This window comes from Carassius auratus, chromosome 43, assembly GCF_003368295.1.
Source record: "Carassius auratus strain Wakin chromosome 43, ASM336829v1, whole genome shotgun sequence".
NCBI classification, from domain to species: domain Eukaryota; kingdom Metazoa; phylum Chordata; class Actinopteri; order Cypriniformes; family Cyprinidae; genus Carassius; species Carassius auratus.
This window is the reverse complement of record NC_039285.1, coordinates 7,213,642-7,234,910: the sequence shown is the minus strand read 5'-3', so window position 1 is coordinate 7,234,910 and position 21,269 is coordinate 7,213,642. Positions and strand designations below refer to the sequence as shown.

At 38.6% G+C, this 21,269-nt stretch overlaps 2 protein-coding genes across 3 annotated transcripts in view; one reads left to right on the top strand and one right to left on the bottom strand.

Moving 5' to 3' along the window:
- The first annotated feature begins 677 nt into the window (after nt 1-677).
- LOC113061591 (transmembrane protein 170A) lies at nt 678-4,198 on the top strand. The gene is made up of 3 exons (XM_026230829.1): nt 678-1,132; nt 1,681-1,851; nt 2,459-4,198. The coding sequence occupies exons 1-3, from the start codon at nt 988-990 to the stop codon at nt 2,587-2,589; spliced, it is 447 nt and encodes a 148-aa protein (XP_026086614.1). The 5' UTR covers nt 678-987; the 3' UTR covers nt 2,590-4,198.
- Nucleotides 4,199-4,854: 656 nt separating this feature from the next.
- LOC113061590 (capping protein, Arp2/3 and myosin-I linker protein 2-like) overlaps nt 4,855-21,269 on the bottom strand; it is a 42,158-nt gene continuing 25,743 nt past the window's right edge. The window contains exons 32-40 of one of the 2 annotated variants that reach the window (XM_026230827.1): nt 12,512-12,615; nt 11,555-12,338; nt 10,294-10,398; nt 9,933-9,969; nt 9,713-9,781; nt 9,034-9,384; nt 7,682-7,789; nt 5,399-5,503; nt 4,855-5,166 (exon numbers count right to left, since the gene is read on the bottom strand). In XM_026230827.1, coding sequence (XP_026086612.1) covers nt 4,952-5,166; nt 5,399-5,503; nt 7,682-7,789; nt 9,034-9,384; nt 9,713-9,781; nt 9,933-9,969; nt 10,294-10,398; nt 11,555-12,338; nt 12,512-12,615 — 1,878 coding nt within the window. In that variant the 3' untranslated portion in view covers nt 4,855-4,951. The remainder of the gene's footprint in view (nt 5,167-5,398; nt 5,504-7,681; nt 7,790-9,033; nt 9,385-9,712; nt 9,782-9,932; nt 9,970-10,293; nt 10,399-11,554; nt 12,339-12,511; nt 12,616-21,269) is intronic. The other variant, XM_026230826.1, reaches the window with a different exon arrangement.

The window sequence follows — 21,269 nt, the reverse complement described above, 5'->3', positions numbered from 1 at the left end:
CTTTTGCTTTGATTACTGCTTTGCACACTCTTGGCATTCTCTTGATGAGCTTCAAGAGGTAGTCACCTGAAATGGTCTTCCAACAGTCTTGAAGGAGTTCCCCGAGAGATGCTTAGCTCTTCTTGGCCCTTTTGCCTTCAGTCTGCGGTCCAGCTCACCCCTAAACCATCTCGATTGGGTTCAGGTCCGGTGACTGTAGAGGCCAGGTCATCTGGTGCAGCACCCCATCACTCTCCTTCTTGGTCAAATAGCCCTTGATGCCTTCAGTGTGACTCATAGTCATGAAAATAAAGAAAACTCTTTGAATGAGAAGGTGTGTCCAAACGTTTGGTCTGTACTGTATATATATATATATATATATATATATATATATATATATATATATATATATATATATATATATATATATATATATATATATATATATATATAAACCTGGTTATTATTAAAGTTAATTCAATGATCTTTTTTTCACGTACCAACCTTATGCAAAAAAAACTATAATAAGCGGGATAATTATATAGATTATAGACAGACCACAACATAAAATGTAAATAAATTCTAATAAAATCATTAAAACAACAACTAATTTTCAATGTATTCATTTCAGTTTAAACTTTCACATTCTATCCATATGACATGCGAATCTGTTTTTACGGATACCAAGAAGGGCCAGACTCTACAAACCGTACAGGCCCCGCCCATAAGCCTGAAGCAAATCGCAGGTGACAGCAAGATTATCTCAAACCCGACAAAGTTGTGGTCGTTAAAACTATATTTTTCTCGGTTTTGAACGGTGTTGTAGAACACTCTTAGGTTGACCGTGCTTTCAGTGTAATGAAAGTAAATCCGAGCACTCATCGCGTTTCCGCAGTTCAAATGGACGTTCATGCAGATGGATTAGCATCTGTGCTAAAAACAAACGTTCAGCTCAACCCCACATCCCTTTTCTAATGCTGTTATTCAGATTTGACACTTTCCTCACGCATGATCGCAGCGTTGATCGTAAGAGAAATGCAGGAGGAATATCGTGAAGTAGGATTCGTGAAACAGATCCTTAGTTTGAATTTGGTGCCGAGGAAAAATGTCACCAACTGCGGGAGGAACGACACGTCTCTGTGCGATTTCTCCGGTGAGTGTTTAACTGTAGCAGGCATCACACATCATTCCGATCGGCTTATGTTTGTACTACTATCAGACATTATTATTGTGTTTTATGGTTTGCATTGCAATGAAAAAGGTGTCAAGTTTTCAGACTGATAATGGGTTAGCAACTAATGCTAATGTGTTCGCTTGACCAGCTAATGTGTTTTTTAAATTTATGTCCTGTCTTGTCTGTCTCCCTCTATTTATAAATCAATCCTTCCATGTATTGTCTGTTTAACCACCTATGAGTCTACCTGTCTACCCATTACTTCATCCATCTCTCTACCTGTCTGTCAATCTGTCTTCTTCAAGTTGTGTGATGGAAATATGTTTTAATTTATTTATATATATATATAATTTCATATAACAGGTCTGTATTATAACTAATGATGCTTCACCACTAACAAATAGTCTTAATTTCCACAGTGCCAGTCATAAGGTTACGTGGGAGAGGTTGACATCACAGGTGTGGGAAGGATTGATAAGACTGTTGGCTGATCTTCAGGCTTTAAATGTGATGTCTTGCTTTGGCAGAGATGTGGTATGGGGTGTTCCTGTGGGCCGTTGTCTCCTCATTGGTTTTCCACCTGCCTGCTGCGCTCCTGGCTCTGGCAACCCTCCGCAGACATAAGATGGCACGATTTTTCCCAGTCGGCATCCTGCTCATGGGCATCATCGGCCCGCTGTTTGGAGGGGTTCTCACTAGTTTGTAGATTTTTTTTTTTTTCTGGTTCTAGTTTCTAGATCTAGTTATAATGAATAAGATATGCATCTAGACCAGGGGTGTCCAGTCCAGCTCTTGAAGGACCACTGTCCTGCAGAGTTTAGCTCCGAGCCCAATTAAACCCACCTGAGCCAAAGTTATAAGTGACGTGACATACAGCCAAGTATGGTGACCCATACTCAGAATTCGTGCTCTGCATTTAACCCATCCAAAGTGCACACACACACAAACCATGAACACACACCACCCAGAACAGTGGGCAGCCATTTATGCTGCAGCACCCAGGGAGCAGTTGGGGGTTCGGTGCCTTGTTCAAGGTTACCTAAGTCGTGGTATTGCCGGCCCAAGACTCAAACCCACAACCCTAGGGTTAGGAGTCAAACTCTCTAACCACTAGGCCACGACTTCCCCATTCTCAAGGTATTCAGATTACTACAATCTTCCCCGTAGATATGTTGAGGTTTGCCTTCCAGGACCAGGACTGGACACCCATGATCTAGACATACTAAATGTATTTAATCTTTTATTGGGACATATATTGATTAAATATTCACTAAATATAATACTTATTATACAAATGTATTACAGGTGCAGCCATAGCAGGAGTTTATAAGGCGGCTGGGAAGAGCATGTACTCCTTGGAGGCCTTGGTGTTTGGAGTGGGACAGTCGTTGTGTGTTTTTATCATCTCCTTCTTCAGAGTGCTGGCTACCCTATAGCACTGAGACATTAGCACAACAGGCTGCCAACACAAGGAGAGGAAGCAGTTCAGTCATCTGGGCGTCATATGCAAAACATAGAGGCCTTACTTCCCAAGCAGTCCCAACAACTTGTTTCCTTTGATACAGAACATTGGTATTTTTCCCAAACGGGTTTCTGATGAGTTCTTCGAGTAACATGGGACTTTTCATTTGAAACTGAAAATTACAAGCTACCTTTAAAAAAAGAACTAGCCTTGTATTACAGGTGGAGTCATCTTGCACATATGTTTTTTTTTTATTAATCATTTTAATTGATATTTTGTTGTTAGTTTCTTTTCATTTTCCTTTCTTAACACTAATTCTGTCTTTTTATAAAGTTTCTGGATGAGGCAAAGACTCATTTGATGTACATACTAAAGCCCATTTATGCTTCAGAGGAACAATTTGCATTCACTTTGCACTGATTATATGAATCCATTAGGCCAAAGGCTAGAAATCTAAATTTGTTTCTCTGCTTCACAGTATTTTATATGTATTTTGCCTCTGATTGTGGGCATATTTGATGAGATTACAGTTAAATACACTTGTGTGTGGACTTTGACATTGTAATCGTTTCACAGCATAAGATTTCCTGCTGGAGATAAGTGGCTTTGGTTGGTTAAATTACATATTTGTGACCCGTTTTTACATTTAAAGTCATTAAGAGTTAGTTTTTCAAGTGGGCTCCTGGATTTGGCCTTCACATTGTTATTTCTGTATATATTTGAGACTTATTTGCCCGTAAGATTCTGTATGTGGCAGCCTCACCTCTTATGCCTAACATGTGAATGTAAAACAGATTTCAGCTGAATCCATCGTTTAAACCTTCACCAAAGAAATTATAACACTATACTTCATTCGTTATATGTCGCAGACACTGTTATTTTTAGTAGAGGAAGCTCATTTGGAAAGATAAGAGTTACTATAGAATGTACAAAATTATAATCTGACTGAAACCCAAGTTTATGTACAGAAGTATATAAAATAAGATGCTATAAAACGTGTGTACTCACACATGTAGATGTTCTCCTTATCTTCTACAGCAACTACATTATAAGCAAGAGGTGTAATTCTGAAACCAATATGATCGTGACACACAGTAGCAGAGTTTTTAGATTTATCTGAGGAATTATCTAAACCAAACTTATTTCTATAATATTAGTTTCACATTTCTTCAGTATAAGCATTTGCAGACTTGTGTTTCTCCCATATTGCAAGCCCTCAGGAAGTTTCATTCAAATCTCTTGTGGTGTGAGTTAATGTAAATCAGATTCATTATTTCCGACTGGAGCGCTAATATTAATGGGACGCACTGAAAGCTATGCTTTATTCCTCTGAGCCTATGGTCTCTCAATTGCACAAATGGATTTATTTTTCTAAAGTCCAACCATTCATTGTGGAGTGACTGCTCTTTGTTTTAGTTGTTTGTCTTTGATTGTATGGTATTTTTGAGAAAAGGATTTACTCTTTAAAATGTGATATTTTCAGTTGTTGTTTTTGTTTCTGGGACAATTTAATTTTCTTATTGTATAATAAGTGCCAATTGCTAGTATTTTAATGAAATAAAATGGTTTAGATTATAATAACACTACCTTGTTTTGCTATTGTGATTTGCTGTTCTGTGGTTTGGGGTGTAATGTGTTGCCCAGGAAGAGGGCAGCTTCTGTGTTCTCCAGCACTTCCATGCTCACAGATGGCTCTCCTGTGTTCCATTAACATTGACCAGCCAGATCTCCACAACAGCCACTTGCTGTGCACTGGAGGGAGTAACATGCTGTAGAAACACCCGTGGAATGATGACTCGAATCATGTACGCTTTTCTGCTAACAGAGGCCTGGTTAAACTAGAATAAAACAACATTATAATTAGTGTAGAACAGTATTTTTGAATATAGGAGAACTGTTATTTACCATAACAGGTTTGAATACACTGATTTTAGTGTTATTAGTTTGCATAATTACTGTAAATATAAGGGGCGGGGGGAAGCATTTGGCTGGTGTATGTCATGTATGACCCGAAAGGACAACCAAAATGTGAGTGTCATTACATTTACTAACTAAATCCCTACTAAGCATTTTATTGCCAAACTTCTTCTGAGTTGAGCAAGGAGGAAACCATGTTTTTGAGAAAGGAAAGAGACAAGCATGTTCACATATATAAAAAAGCAAGGATTCATAATGACACAACAGAATTCACTTTTTAATCATTATTAACAAGTATAGGTATTCATTTACTCTTCTTTTTTTTTTTTTTAAACACATTTGTTCATAATTCATTCTTTTGTACATAATCCGGCGTGCAAGGCAAAGGTACACATGATAGAAAATAGATTTGCGCAGGGTCAGTCCATGTGTTCCTCAGGTGAGGGGGATTCAGTTCTTTGGTCTGATGTTTCTCCCTGCGTTGTGTGCTCCTCTGAGACCGTCTCCCCCCTCTCCTGGTTGGTCACTTGCTCGCCGAGCCCGGGTGGGCTCTGCTCTGATTGGCTGACTGTGACTGTTGTGCTGTCCATCTCATCGACCTGTCCAGTGCTGTTCTCCTTCTCCCCAGCTTTCCCTGTGAATGCACATGATGGACACGTAAGCATGATATCTAATCAAACTACTGCAAAAACTGTATGAATAATGTCTTTGTATGAGTTTAGAGCACAAATATCTCATGCACACGATATATTCATATTAAAATTGTATAAAAAATTTCTATTTAAGTATATGTTTAAATGCATCTATATACATCTTAGGTTTCTTCTGGTGGTGATGGAGTAGAGTTGATCTGTTCCTCCACTCACCTTCCTCACCCTCTGGTAAATCCTCTGAGCAGGGCGTCAGTTCCCCCAGGTTCACTCTCTTCTGCCCCGGTGACCTCTGCCGTCTTGGCAGCGCAGCCTTTAGCTCTAAGAGGGACATAATAACAACTGCCATCATTGAAAAGTGACATACAGTAGATTTTTTAATGTTTTATGTTACATTTGTTTTTTTAAACACCCTATGAAATCATCATTTGAGTCTTTTAGTCTGTCTTTTAGCCTTGAATTCATTTACACTTCCGTTCAAAAATCTGGGGTCAGAGAGATTTTTTAGTATTAAGTAAGGCAAGTAATTAGGACAGTAATCTAATTACACTGTTGTAGATGTAATTAGTAGCTTGTAATTATTTACTTTCTGAGAGTAACCCAACACTGATCACAGTGTGCACACACACACAAAAAACCATTGATAATAATAATAAATATTTATTGAGTGCCAAATCAGCATATCAAAATGATTTCTGAAAGATCATGTGACATTGAAGACTGGAGTAATGACTGCTGAAAATTCAGCTTTGCCATCACAGGAATAAATGACATTTTAAAAACATGTTTAATTAGAATACATTTTTAAATTGTAATAATATATCACAATTTTACTGTATTTTTTTTAATCAAATAAAGGCAGCCTTGATGAGCACAAGAAACTTATTTCAAAAACATCCCAAACTTTTTGACTATGTATAGTACATTCATGGCCAAAAGTTTTGGAAGTGACATACATTTTGTTTTTTTGCAAAGTTTGCTTCTTAATCTGTTGTGGTGTTCATTCACATTGTTTCCAGATTATTGTGTAGCGTGATCAGATGCATTTTAAATAATTGCTAAAAGCGACATTGGCCAATAAAATAACTTATTTTATATTTTAAATATATTTTACAGTTTTTTGATCCTGACACAAAATGACCAGTTAACATTAACTGACTAATCATATCAGCAGCACATATGAAAGTGTGAATAAGTACTAGTCAGGTAAAATCACTCTCATACTAATTAGATTGTAAGAGCAGACTGATAAAACACAGCCTCACAAGCAAGGACATTCCTACAAAGGATATTGCACCTGAAAGAACCATTTACCAGGTCATCAAGAACTTCAAGAAGAGAGGTTCGACTGCAGTGAAGAAGTCTTCAGTCCTGCAAGCGCCAGGACCGTCTCCTCCTGAGGGGTCAGCTACAGAATCATGTCTCCAGCTTTGCAGACATGCTCAGGAATGGCAGCACGTTGGTGTGAGCACATCTGCACACACAGTGAACCCAAGACTTTTGGACCACCGCCTGGTGTCAAAAAATGCAGCAAAGAAGCCACTTCTCTCCAAGAAAATCCTCTAGGAGAGACTGAAATTCTGCAGGAAGTACAAGGATTGGACAGGTGAAGACTGGTGCAAAGTTATTTCCTCTGTTTTGGACATGTGGAAAAAGGATAGTTCGGAGAAGAAAAGGTGAACGCTACCATGAGTCCTTAGACGTGCCAAAAGTGAAGCCTCCTGAGAGCATCCATGTGTGGGGTTGCTTTTCAACCAAGAGATTGGGCTCTCTCATAATTCTGCCCAAAAACACTGCAGTGAATAAAGAATGGTATCGAGACGTCCCGAAAGAGTGACTTCTTCCAACCATCCATGAGCAATTTGGTGATGATCTGTGCATTTTCCAGCATGATGGACAACCATGTCACAAAGAGTGTTAAAGAAGTGGCTCGAAGACCATGGCCAGGCAACTCCCCGGATCTCAATCCCATAGAGAACCTGTGGTCAGTCCTCAAAAGGCCAGCGGACAAGGAGAAGCCCACTAATAATGATCAACTCTCTGAGAACAAATAATGCAAGACTGGATTGCCATCAGTCAGGATTTAGTTCAGAAGCTAATATACAGCAGACCAGAGTAAACTGCAGAGGTTATGGACAACAAGGGTCAACACATATTTTTGCCAATAAAAGCCTTCAATATGCTTATTGTTTTTCAATATACCATAGAAACATGGACAAATAATCTACAAATACTGAAGCAGCAAACTTTGCAAAACACAAAATTTATGTCACTGCCAAAACTTTTGCCCATGACTGTGTATATGTCACATTCTGTCACTAGTATGAGAATGTCCAGCCTCCTATTAATACCTGACCAGCAATAACAACAGCAGCTCTTCTTCAAAACATCGCTCTCATTGAACATGAATAGGATTATTCAGAGCGCTGTTCAGAAACACGTGATTGTGAATGCAACTGACATATTGTGAGTGACAGGTACGAGACATCAGAGGCTCACCCTCAGGGTCAAGCATGGCAGCGTGTTGGAGGAGAGCGTCCTCGTGGACAGACACAGCACGCCGCTGGGGAGAGGGCTTCATGCGGGGCCGTGGGATAGGGAGGGTCTCTATGAGAGGAAATATGGTCAGACTGTGTCCGTTCTTATAAAAGACATGCACACAATTCAGCACAGGGTCTTTGAGGCTGTTTTATGACTTTTATTAGATAGGACAGGGAGACCTGACGGTAGGAATGGGGAAAATCAGGAATCAATACAATCAGGATTCAAACCTGGGACCCTTTATGCGTGTGTGTGCAACTGCTCCACCACAGATATGAACATCGCAAGGTTGTTCATAACAGATTCACGAATGAGAAAAAGATCTGTATCGGGATGTATGGATGTAGGGTGGAACTTGAATGGAAATGGCAGGCTGCTCACAGAAAACGCTGACACATTCACAACACTTGATACCACCAGGGGATGTTCAGCTTATCACATTATCACAATATTCATATTCTCAGTTATGTGGTTATTGCGCTAAGATAACATTTGGAGCTACAAAGAGTATTCCGGACCAACACTCGAAGAATGAATGCATTTTCATCAGGGCCCATTTGCTGTATCGGCGTCACAAGCATTGAATTACACGACTGATGAGACAGGGCTAACTGAATTGTGCTCGGCCAAGCCCTGTAAGAGCTGGCAGACTCGGAGAGCTTCGAGATCAGCCATCGAGGGAGGAGTTAAATGAAAACAGACACTAGTTGAGTCATTATGTGGCCCTACTTTCGTATTGGAAATTTGTTTAGACAGTGATGGATATCATAGAGGCCGGGCGTGAGTGCATGCATGAAGCAAAGTGAAACGTAAGAAAGAGAAGAGAAAATAGATAGGCTGTCAGTCAGTTAAAGGGATTTTCAAAAAATCAGAACGGTAACTAATCTTCTTAGATGTGGCTTTAAAACAACCGACTCATAGGAGTCATTCATTTTGAAAATCAGACTACGCTGGTTGTGCTGTGTGTTTCTGATTCACTAAAACAGACTGGTTCACATAAGTGCATACGGTAAAGTGCTATGTTTTGAAGTGGAACAGACAATTATATCACTATTTACTAATAATATTGTCCTCTCTAAAACAAAATTAGCTTGTTGGATTTTGATAGACACCATGAAATGTCACTGTATGGGGAAAAAAAATGTGTTCAACTGAAAAAATGACAGCATATTGAAAGAGCATTAGGGGAAAAAAATGATGATGAAATATTAAGCTCGTTTTCATTTTATTTAGTTTCAATTTTCACTATTGTGTCAAAACTGCCATTGCAAATGCCCCACCATCGCCACTAGACTGACAGAGAGACAAACCTTCAGTGACGGATTGTGCTCTCTCCGAACGCTCTTTGATATCCGTTCTGAGATTCCTCCGTGGTGAGGGGGCTGGGGGCGTCTCTTTGCGGGGAGATGGGGTTGGAAGCTCTTTCTCCTGAGGCTGTGAGAGAGAGATGGTCTCGGATACCTCTGCCTGACCATCCTGAGATGGGCTGGGGAGCTTGGGACTGGGTTTGGCCGTCCGTGCTGCCTCACTACCGGGAAGTAGAATGGGCTTCATGGCCGGCTTAGGGGGCAATGGGCCTATAGGACGCTCTGGAAGTAGTGGCTTTTCTGTACGGTGGAAGTCCATAACACTCTGGGTCACTCGGGTTGGTCGCCTGGTGTCTGGAGAAAAACAAAAGGTTTAAAGTATTTTCTTAATGCATGTTCTCTTATTGTTAACAATTCATCCATTGATATGTTTCCGTATTTGACCTTATAATTCTTAATCAAAATGTCACAAGTCAATCTTTGAGATCTTCTCTCGGGTGATGTATGCTAGATTTCTTTTGTTACAACTGACAACTGATGGATAGAACCACACCCTGCATTTTTATTTTTCAAAGTACATCACAGAAGAAAAGATCTGTTACTACATTCATTTCATCACAACTTTGCTCAACTTAGCCTTGCTATGATGAAAATGACTGAAACTGGCTGATTCCTCTCTTACCTGATGAGGTGGACATTGTGCGGGGTTTCAAAAATGTGGGTGGTGGCTCAGGTTTGTCAAGTATTGCCCCTAAAAAGCGAGCAAAGTGTACTACATAATAGAGACAATGGCAAAAAAGGCAAAATACATGCTGAGCTGTGCTAACACAGCACTAACAATGCCGCAGACTCTCACATACCAGCACGGAGGTCTACATCTGTACCTGATAAATTAATCTTACCCTCAGAGTTGGCTTTCCTCAGCTCCTCATCCTTGCTCTGTAAGAGGATAACACTGGTTTAAATAAGATGCCTAGTGAACTAATCTCTAATTGACCCAAACTCTTAATTTCATGTAAAGAATAAGCATTGATTTTGATACTGTGATATTAGCAGAGTAAGCGAATATTACTGGGGTAAGGTATTTTTGCCTGATATGAGGTATTTCTGATAACAGCAAAGTATTATGTCTTCAGAGAACAGAGTTGTTCAATTAATTTGGTTCAAAAGGGTGCATGTTTTTCACACTTCTAAAAAACATGTCAAAGACTAATATCTTACATCCCAGAAAGAAAACTGGAAGCATGAAATACCCACACTTACCTGGATCTGTTTGGTGTCAGTAGGAGATGTTTTGGTAACTCCCATGCGGTGAAGCATGACATGGAGACGCTGTTCAAAGCTGGACGAGCTCTCCGAGGCATGTTTCTAGACAATGACCCGAAAAATAACCTCTTAGAATAGTTTTGTACAAACAGCACAAGAAACATTTCTATCAATATTTATTCTTGGAGCTTTCAGAGCACTTTTCAGGAAGTGAATTCAGCCGTACATTAAATAGTCAATAGGAACCTCTAAAACTGAAGGCATCATCTTATCCAGAGGGCTTTTGGATCAGGGATAAACAATGACCAAACTATTTAATACTGACTCACTGTTTTCAGCATTAGCTGACAGAAATCATATTATGCAATAACAGATGCTGCAAAAGGTAAGATTTCAGCATCATGTTTATATGATCTTTTAGATGTACTGATACTGATTCATGTTCATATATAGTGTAACAACACTGTTGGTCAATTATTTCACAAACTGCTCTGAAAACAAGAAAATGTGACAAAGGAAATGTAGATTTCACATAAAGTGACTCAAGACATGCTGTCACAGCAACAAAAAAGTACCATGTAGTTTTGTACATGCAATGCTGTCCGACGATGTTTTTCTTTGTGCGTACATGAACATGGTAAACAATCACTACCATGATACATTATCATTATACCATCTTACCTCATTGGCAAATAGTTTTTTAAGCACAAATTTAACAAAAGGGAATGAGATTTATTTAATGAAAGAAAATTAATAGGGTAAGGAAAATACTCTTGATATAGATATAATACTTCAGATACACCAGATCTACTATTTATAAAAGTATATTAATCTTGTTTTAAAGATTGGGTTATAGTTTTTTTTTAATCATTTATATCCATTTTACTAGGTTTAAATCACATTCGCATCAGAGGGGCACCTCAATATGACTGAATGGGCACTTTACTGTTTGCAATTGAAGGGGCGGGCACCACTGATAGTGTGGTACTTGGAAGGGCTTAAATGAAACCTTTTTAAAAATGTTACTCAAAATGCACTTAAAAAATATCAGAAAACAGAAATTTTGCATTATGCACTGACAATACTGTTGACAGATTTTGGATTTCTGTTAATCAGCCAATCAACCAACCATATAATCTGTAAATAAGCAAATATTGTCAGATTAACTGGGCTAACCAATATATATATCAATCTATCATTAAATATAATCATTCATTCAACATCTAGTTTAACCCAATCCGAATTACTGTTCACTTACATTAGCTTGCGTGGCCGTGCCATCCTGCTCTGGCAAAACATCTGAGAGCAGGATGAGGGACTGCGATTTGCCATCTCTGAGAGAGCGACGGATGGGTTTGGGCCTCCGCTCTCCATCTGGTGTGCGGCTCTTCTCCAGGGTCCGGCTCTTCTCCCGCTCTGAGGGTGACACAACTGGGACTGGGCTGGGGGTTTTAGTGGGAATGGGAGGTGCAGCAGGGGACAGTGCTGGGACCTCTTCGGTTTTGTTTGGGGAGGAGGCAGGAGGAGTGGGAGTGGATGCAGGTGGGGTCAGTACAGGTGTGGGGGCAGGTGAAGGAGCTCTTGGTGACATTTTGTCCTCAATAACTGGTGCAGCTGTTGTTGAATCTGTGATGGTGAGGATAGTGGTGGTGGCCGTGGTTGTGGCTGCCTTTACTATGTTTTCCTCATCCAGTTTTTCTTTGTCTCTCTCCTTTTCTTTCTCCTTCTCTCGTTCCCTCTCCTTTTCTCTTTCCCTTTCCTTTTCTCGTTCTTTCTCTGCACGTGCTGCCTCCCGGAGTGGTCGGATGAGATCTGCTATTGAAGTCTTTTTGGCCTTGCCCTCAGGCACGCCGTCGCCCTTGGCCCCTCGACATGCTCGGACTTTCTTAAAGACGAAAAAGTCACCAAACTTCTTCTTAATGTTTTTGGAGGGGGCTGTGGTGGGGATGGGGGTTGTAGTGGAGGTGGTAGGGGGGGCAGTTGTGACACACGTGGGCTCTGCAGGTTGTGCTTTAATGAGGGGCTCCTCCCTCTGGTGCTTTCTGAACACGAGGAGAGGAGAGGTATGATGGGAAATGTCTTTTGACAATCGGTAAGGATATTTCTTTGTTAGAGATCATGATTTAATCTTATGCTGCGATTAATTCCAGTTAAATATCTTTTCATTAACATTGATCTGCATACTTGAGTGTGTTTGTAAATGTTGTGTACTCACAGGGGGTCATCAGGGATGATTTTTTTGGTGAAGAACTCTTCTACACCTTCATCAACCCTCCCCATGTTCTCATTGGCCTCATTCTCGCTCTCAGCTGCCTGCTCCTGCACAAATACAAACAAACCCAATGTCGTTCACACAATTAAAATCTACTAAGTGTTTCATCTGAACAGGAGAAACTGTATCATAGCACAATGGAATGAAAATATTAAATAATGCAAAGCTATGTAGTGCTTTGTGTCCCACAGTAATCAGGGTATTTCTGCTTTTTTCTCAAAGCGTCATCTACTGTCAGAGAGTGAACCTGTATTTTCATTCAGCCCCTGTTCGGAACATTAGTGTTGATGTGAAAAGTTCTTTAGACTGAATAAACTGCAGAATGGACCAGACTTTATAGCAATAGTCAAAACTCTGGCTCTGCGACCAATCAGTGCCCTTTTTTTTTTTTATAAGCCGAGCACTTCTGAGCTTTCGCACTAGTGTTTTTTCTGCTGTTTTACATTTTCTCACATTAAACACAGCACTATGTAAGTTGTTCTGTCTGCAATGAATTTTTCTTAAAGCCGATCTGCCTAAATGTCCCAAGAGAGAGCCAAACCCTGCCTCAGTCTCTCTGTCTGTTCCCCCCACCACCTAATATAATTACACCCCTTTAGATACAGCCTCATCACACAGACACACACACACACACACACGCCACACACTTAAATGAGAGGATGAAGTGCTCATCAGTGGTGACTGGTGTATCTGTCATGTAGCCACAGTCATAACACAATAGCCACAGATATGGAGGTTGTACACGCCATTCCTGATTGTTCTTAAACTCTTGAGTTTTAATGACATTACACCACGCTGTCAATGTGATAAATGAGCAAAATTATTTTCATGATTGCAATCATTCATCTTTTGCTCTAACAATATGTTACCTGTATGCTGAAATCACGCTGCTGATCATTTCCACAGAGGCTTCAAAAATACAGATTTGTATTAGGATTAATAGATCTTAATCTAAATATCAGAACAGAGTCTGGAGCAGGATTCATTTCAAGTGGGAAAAAGGGATTAGGGTTAAAAAATAAGTCATAAGTCCTTATGTGAGCTGTATAATTCAGCGCATGTATTATATATTATATTTCCTATAGCACATGTAGGAATATATAGCATTAAATACATATTATATATAGCATTAAATATATATATAAATATATATATTAATATATTAAATAAATTGCGGGGCAATTTTATGGGGAAAAATGTAACAACGACTTTTAATCTTACAATTCAGATATTTCTTTCAGAATTGCAAGATAAAAACATATTGTGAGATAGGAACTCGCAACAGCGTGAAAAAAAAAGTAATTAATAGTAAAATAAATAAAGAGTCGCAGTTAATTCTTTCAAATTTGTATATATATTTTTTTAATGTGCAAAGATTAATCATTATATGACCAACCATTAACACAACGATGTGCTTTAAGAAAGCAGATTGGGTGAATGTTGATTCTATGTCGACTTGACAATTGTGCCAGATCAGGAGCTTACAAACACTTTACACACACAAGAGCACAGGGTGCCCAGTCTGTGTGTTTTGCCTGTTTCCTGCTGCTGCACAGACTGCGAGGCCTTCGGGCAGTTTGGGTTACTGCAGAATGAGAAAGAAAGAAATATGGAGAGAGCGAGAAAGAGAGAGAGAAAGACCACTGCAGAGCTATGGCAACCATATGCAAATGAGGCACCGCACACCACATGAGAAATGGATTATAAATCATTTAGCACCTCTCGGCCAATGAGAAGGCAAAGCACTCATCACTCCATCTTCAAAAAGAGGAGGAGAACAGGCGCCACGTTGTATGAGGCGGCACAGGGAGAGGTGTTTCCCACGCATCTTAATAACACAATCATATTCTCCAACAAAACTCACTGCATGAACAGTGCAACTGTACAGCTCGTTTAATTATATATCAATAAAAGAAAACAAAGCTTTTGTGTGGCTCACATGGCCTGCTGCTGCTGGGTTTGTTAATACCAACATAAGATACCTAGAGTTCATATTTTTCCACATAAAGCCAAGAATTAATTATATCATAAATTTATTCCATAAATAGGCAGTTTGGCTACATATAAATCAGAATGTAATTTATTCCACTAACCATCATTTGAAAATCAAAACCGATTCCTACATGAAACCAGATAATGTTAATACCTGACAGGTTAAGCTGGTCTGCTCATGTAAAAGTGACAAGTTTGGGTCTAAAGAAGTGGTTCCTGGATTAGTGTAGCAGTAGGAAACTGACACACTGATCAAAGATCAGTCCGACTCACATGTCATGATTCATTACTTTGTGTACACAGTATCAGATTTTTTTCAGAGGAAAGAATGAGAGATACAGAGAGAGGGAAGGAATGCAATGATCTTAACCTCTCTAATAAACTCTGTGAACTGAGAATAGCATTATGATGTCAGCTGGAGCAGGCCTGTCTAAAGGTGTCAGGTTGAACTATGCTGTTTTGTAATTTTGAACATTAAAATAAACATGAAAATAAAATGAATGCATTACACAAGGACACAAAATGAGAAATAGGGTTGCAAATTCAGACTCAATGAAGCTGTTACTCATAAGAGTCTAATTAGTTTGTGACCAAATATTGGTTTGTAGTTACTGATAAACTCTGTTTTAATTAATTAAAGGCTGTTTTCCTCTATTTTACATTATATAACAGGGCTGAATGGCCAAGTGTGATGAATGCAGTCAAAAGAAATATTTGTAAAAATTTTGAAACTTATACAAGATTAAAGGGTTAGTTCACCTGAGAATGAAAATTCGTCCATTTTCTACTCACCCTAGACGCATCCTAGGTTTATGTGGCTTTCTTCTTTCAGAATAATCTAATCTGAGTTATATTAAATATTGTCCTTGCTCTTCCAAGCCTTTTAATGGGCTAAGCGAGTGTTTGTTGTCAACTGTTCAGAAGACGTGAAATAAAGTGCGCGCATCTGTAATAAAACATCCCTCACACTGCTCTGGCTCTCCCTGTAGCGAATCCATGCGTTTTTGTAAGATACATATCCAGATTTAAAATGTAATGAACACTTTTTTTCCAACATCTGTTGACTGCGGGATGCGGAAGACGTGCAGGCAGAAGATGAAAATGTATACGTATGTGATGATTGGGGCGGGGCCGAGAGCCGTGGGAACGGAGCGAGGCCGGTGGAGTGATTGGAAATCAGCGACACCTGTGACAAACACCAGTCTCGAGTCTCACGGAAGACATTGGAAAAATATAAAATAGGAGCGACGACAGTGAAGGACGAGAGATGACCAGGCCTGGGATTTATTTTGTGTTTTTATTTAGTTTGTGCGTGGCAGTCGTCCGTGAGGGGCTGCCGTGCTGTTTTGTGTTTATTTTGATTAAAGTCTTATTTGATTGTCCGTCGGTTCCCGTATCCGATGATTATTAAGGTTTTATTGTTACAGCGTCACTCTCATGCCTCTGGGAAATGTACGAGCAAAGGAAACAAAGTTTCCTTACTTTATCAAAGGAAAAACAGTCTCCTCTTGGCTTATTTTGAAATCTTTCGAAAAAAATTCTTTACCAATCCTCGGTTTGTGCTTCTAATTCGTGACCAGCGTTTTGTTTTGTTCTCTTTCCGGGCTCGTCACTAACCACGCAGCACTGACAAACTACGACACCCGCCTGCACTTCTCCCGGTTCCCCACAGTCAGCAGAAGTGAGCAAAAAAATTTTTATTACGTTTGAAATCTGGATATGTATCTTACAAAAACACATGAGTCGCTACATGGCCCTGGAGCTCATTTATATATAAGATTTTGTGCCTCTTTGGCACGTTGGGAACGTTACTTTAAAAAAGTAATTAGTTATAGTTACTCACTACTTGTTCCAAAATGTAACTGAGTTAGTAACTGAATTACTCTATAATAAAAGTAACTCGTTACCAGGGAAAGTAACTATTTGTGTTACTGTAAAAAAAAAAAAAAAAAAAAGTTGCTGTATGTCAAATTTTTTTTTTTTTTTTTTTTTTTTGGAGCAGTTCTCATAAGACAGTTGAAATGAGTAGAACAGACAGGTGTTCGTACATAACTTTCAATATTTATTGCACGTCAACAGACAGCAAGAGTTTTATCCTGCACTTCCAAGTATTATCTTTGTAAGAAAAGTGTTTTTGGCCACTAGCTTTGTAGATGCGTGTCACGCATTGCATGTACACATTACATGCACGTTCTTGCCTTTGACCACAATGAATTTGAAGTAGTGCTTATATCTTCACCTTGAAAATGCCAACTTTTCATCGGATTGCTCCTGACTCGCCATTTCTGCTGCTGCTGCGAATCTCGAGTGTGTGCGTGTTTGATTACGCTGGCGTAAAAACACTGGCTCTGATTGGCTACCATGAAACACATGACTCTGCCTTAGCCAATTATAATCGCTTATCTCATTATTAACCCACCTCCTCACTCGCTGTGTGAGCCAGGGGTGTGTTCGGATTACATAGTTTATTAAATCAATGCAAAGTAACGCACCGCATTTAACGTCCAGTAATGTTAACGGCATTATAACGACAGGAAAAGTAATTATTTAGATTACCCCGTTACTGAAAAAATAATGTCGTTACCTAACGCCGTTCTTTTAAACGGCGTTATTCCAAACACTGCTCTTTGGAATGAACAATAAAGCATTGTTCACTTGCAGAACACAAGCTTCTAGAGGCACATAAAACATACATTTACATAAATGTATATGTATACAATAAAGCCACAATACCAACAACCAATAGGAGGTTTCTGGCTGACAGCAAAAAAAATATTTTTTAGTGTGAGGTAGGAAAATCTGACAGGGTAGGACAAATCGATAGAACACTGGCAACATCTCAGAAGTGCTGGTATGCACGAAAAAAAGTGCTGGTATGCTAAAGACTAACATTTTGAAGACTGCGTACCGGCCCACTTCAAGCACTGAACTAACTCTAATAAGGGACTAATGACTAGATTAACAGAACACAGGTGAACAGAATGAACTAATCAACACATGAGGGAAAACTAGGGCTTCGTCCACACAAAACTGACACAAAACAATGTAGTATACATGCCAGACCAGTATGTGGCACTGTAATTCTGTCTCAGAGATACACTAAAAACAGAGAAGAAAACTTGGACTATGCTCATGGTATACAAAAGAACATGAAACAATACATTTATTAATCTGTGTTAATGTTAGTTAATAAAAAGACAATCATTCAGTGTTTGTTCATGTTTTTGTTGCTGTTACGTGACGTAGCGATCCGTGTGGACGCAAATGCCTGAACGATACAAAGTTTATGCATATACAGCTAAACACTTCTCAGTGTGGACGGGGCCTAGGTCAGGGGAACATGAGGGAAGAAAACAAACTAAAAGTCCATGATGGTGACAGACATGAATTTATCACAAAATTATTATGGTTGTAAATTAAATAGTTAATTTAATAGTTTGTGTTCCCTCCATGACAGTATTACCATGTAGATGGGGTAAAGACAGGTTGAAACTAAAAAATTATATATAAATTAAAAAATTAATATATATATATATATATATATATATATATATATATATATACACATATAATTTCAGAAAGGATACAGACATTTGATGATGTTTTTTAAACAAGTTACTTTTCATTGTAGATTACTTTAAGATAATTTATCACAAAACAAAAGGACACTAAAGTGTACTGCATTTGTGTAAAATGTCATGGAGTTTCCTTCAACATCTGCATAGAAATTCTAGTGTAGCTTGATTAATTACAGAGCTATTCAGGACATCAAATTATGGCATTGCCTGGTCATTCTAGACTGGATGTGGGGAGCATCCTTCTGTAATAAAGCTCTGTGTGAGTATGTGAGTGTGATATTGTGGAGAGGAGAGGTAATAAAAGAAATGCTTATGCAGCAATTAATAAAATGTAGCAGCAGAGAGAATTTTAACAGGGATACAGGGACATCACAGAGCCCCAAACACAATTTTTATGGATGGGCCATCTTTCTTTGAGACCAATGAGCAGGCTTCATCAGGACCTGGCTGTCCAACATTGCTGACAGCTCTGTGTGGACATACAGGAAAAAAGCACACACACACACACACACACACACACACATACTGGACCATCAGAGGCTCATCTCTTCTCCAGTCACCCGAGCTTCTTCCTGAGGCACCACCTGTCATTGGATTTTCATTAGCCAAGGAGTATGACCGTCCCACAATATGGACACACACCCTTGCCAACAGATCACGCCGACTGAAATAAGCATATAACACACATATTCATTCAGGTGATCGGAGGAAATGACAGGGGTGTTTTCATCTCTCCGTGCTCATGTCTGCGATAACACTGGCGCCAAACCCTCCAGAGAGTGTCTGTTCTGAAAAAAGCTGCCTGCACAATGCTCTCACACACACAAATACTGTATACACCGTTAACGAGGATAACACCAGTACACAACTAAACATTAACATGGGTATAATCACAGAAGTCTGCTCACAATCATACAGTCTATCACACACATGTACACTGGAAACAATGCTTACACATTAGATTGTATCTGTGTGTGAGTGTGACTGTGTGTAACTGTCCATATTGACTGGTACTCACCAACAGGCAGAAATGACAACATCCAGCATTACACTCACGCACACCAGTCGCCATGACAACACAGAAACAGCTACAGGTCTCATACATGGACGATGACATCATATAATAGTATAGTGTGACTGCTACACAATATAGACCATCCTGTAATTTACCCACCACACATAATAACAACCCTAAAAGCCAATGCAAGCAGACACAACATTTTTACACAGCAAGTTCTATGATAAAACCATGATTTTTGCGGAAACTACCACGGTTGTACTACTATTAATATGGTATTATTACTGCTTCCATTGTCCTCATTTGTAAGTCGCTTTGGATAAAAGCGTCTGCTAAATGACTAAATTTAATGTAATGTATTCCTTGACACACTTTGGCCTCATTTCACTGCACATGAACATTACTTACAGCATATGGACACCGTTATGATGGTAATGCCTTTTTTTTTTACATAACTTTGGATACTATGGTAAATAAAGGTGGCAATCATATGCACGTGGTATCAAAGTACTATGGTATCGACAATACCGTATACTATGGTACTATGATATGATAAATAACGGTGATAATCATATCGGTTGCACTTTATTTTACAGTACGTGTACTAAGATGTACTTAAAGTGTACTTACAGTGTATTTATCTAAGAAAGTTCTGGTAACAAAAGGTAACTACAATGGGGTAGGGTTAGGTTTAGGGGTAGGTTCAGGGTTAGTACCTAGTTATTACATAGTTATTGTAATTACTATAATAAGTACATAGTATGTACATGAGGAACAGGACTGTAGAATAAAGTGCTACCATCATATCATATGCACATGGTATCAAAGAACCAATGTATTAACATGAATTTTGTGGACACTACTGTAACAGTAATACTATGGTATGTTTTGACATGATTTGAGATACTATGGTAAAAACAGGCTGTAATCATATGTACTATGGTTTTATCATGTTATTTGTGAACACAACTATATTATGGTATTGTTAGACTGACTCTGAGTTAGAAGTAATATTATAAATATATAGTGATCATACATCATATCACAGTACAGTACCATGGTATTCCCATTATTTATGCGGACATTACCAAGGTATTTGACATGACATGGGGCACCAGTAGGAGTGATAAAAGTGGTAACCATAAGTACACCGTTTCACAATACTATGGCATTGTCATGGTTTTTGTGGCCCCTCAGTGAAAGCATTACTATGTATTATTTGGCATGCTTCAAAGTAAATTAATATAGTAATCATACATGATATCACAATACACCACTATGATGGTATTTTTGCCATACTGATGAGTAACATGCTAAAAGAATATGGTAATCACACATGGTATTACTCCTTACAAAAAAAGTACTGTGGAAAAACCATGACACTTTAACACACTACTAAACTAAGTTTGCAGTCAGTCCATTTATTATTAATATTTTATTTAGCAAAAAAGCTTTAAATTGATTAAAACTGACAGTGAAGACATTTATAAAGTTTTAATGTATATTTTATATTTGTATATTTTAAAGTTTATATTTTAAATAAATGTTTTCTTTTCATCACAGAATCGTGAAAGAAATGTACCATGGTTTAGCTGCACTACTGTTTTCAACATTGCTAAAAATAGAGCCTTTTTATTTTGAGAACCAAATCAGCATATTATTCCGGAAGGATCATGTTGGCACTGAAGACTGGGGTAATGGCTGCAGAAAATTTTGCTTTGCCATAACAGGAATAAATTCCATCTTAAAACATATGAAAATAGAAAACATTTATTTAGAATTGAAATGATATTTCATACTATTGCCATTTTTGCTTTATTTTTGATCAAATAAATGCTTGTTTTTTTGTTTTTTTTTTACAAAAAAACAAAACCATAATCAGTAACACTTTTAGTCAGGGAACACATATTCACTATTAACTAAGAATTTTCCCTCAATAAACTCCTAATTACTGCACATTGCTAGTAAGGTAGGTGGTTGTTGTAGTAGTTATGTTTAGGTATAGGGTAGAGTTAAAAGGTTAGTTCACCCAAATATTAAAATTATGTCATTAATTGACGTTCCAAACCAGTAAGACCTCCGTTTATCTTCAGAACACAGTTTAAGATATTTT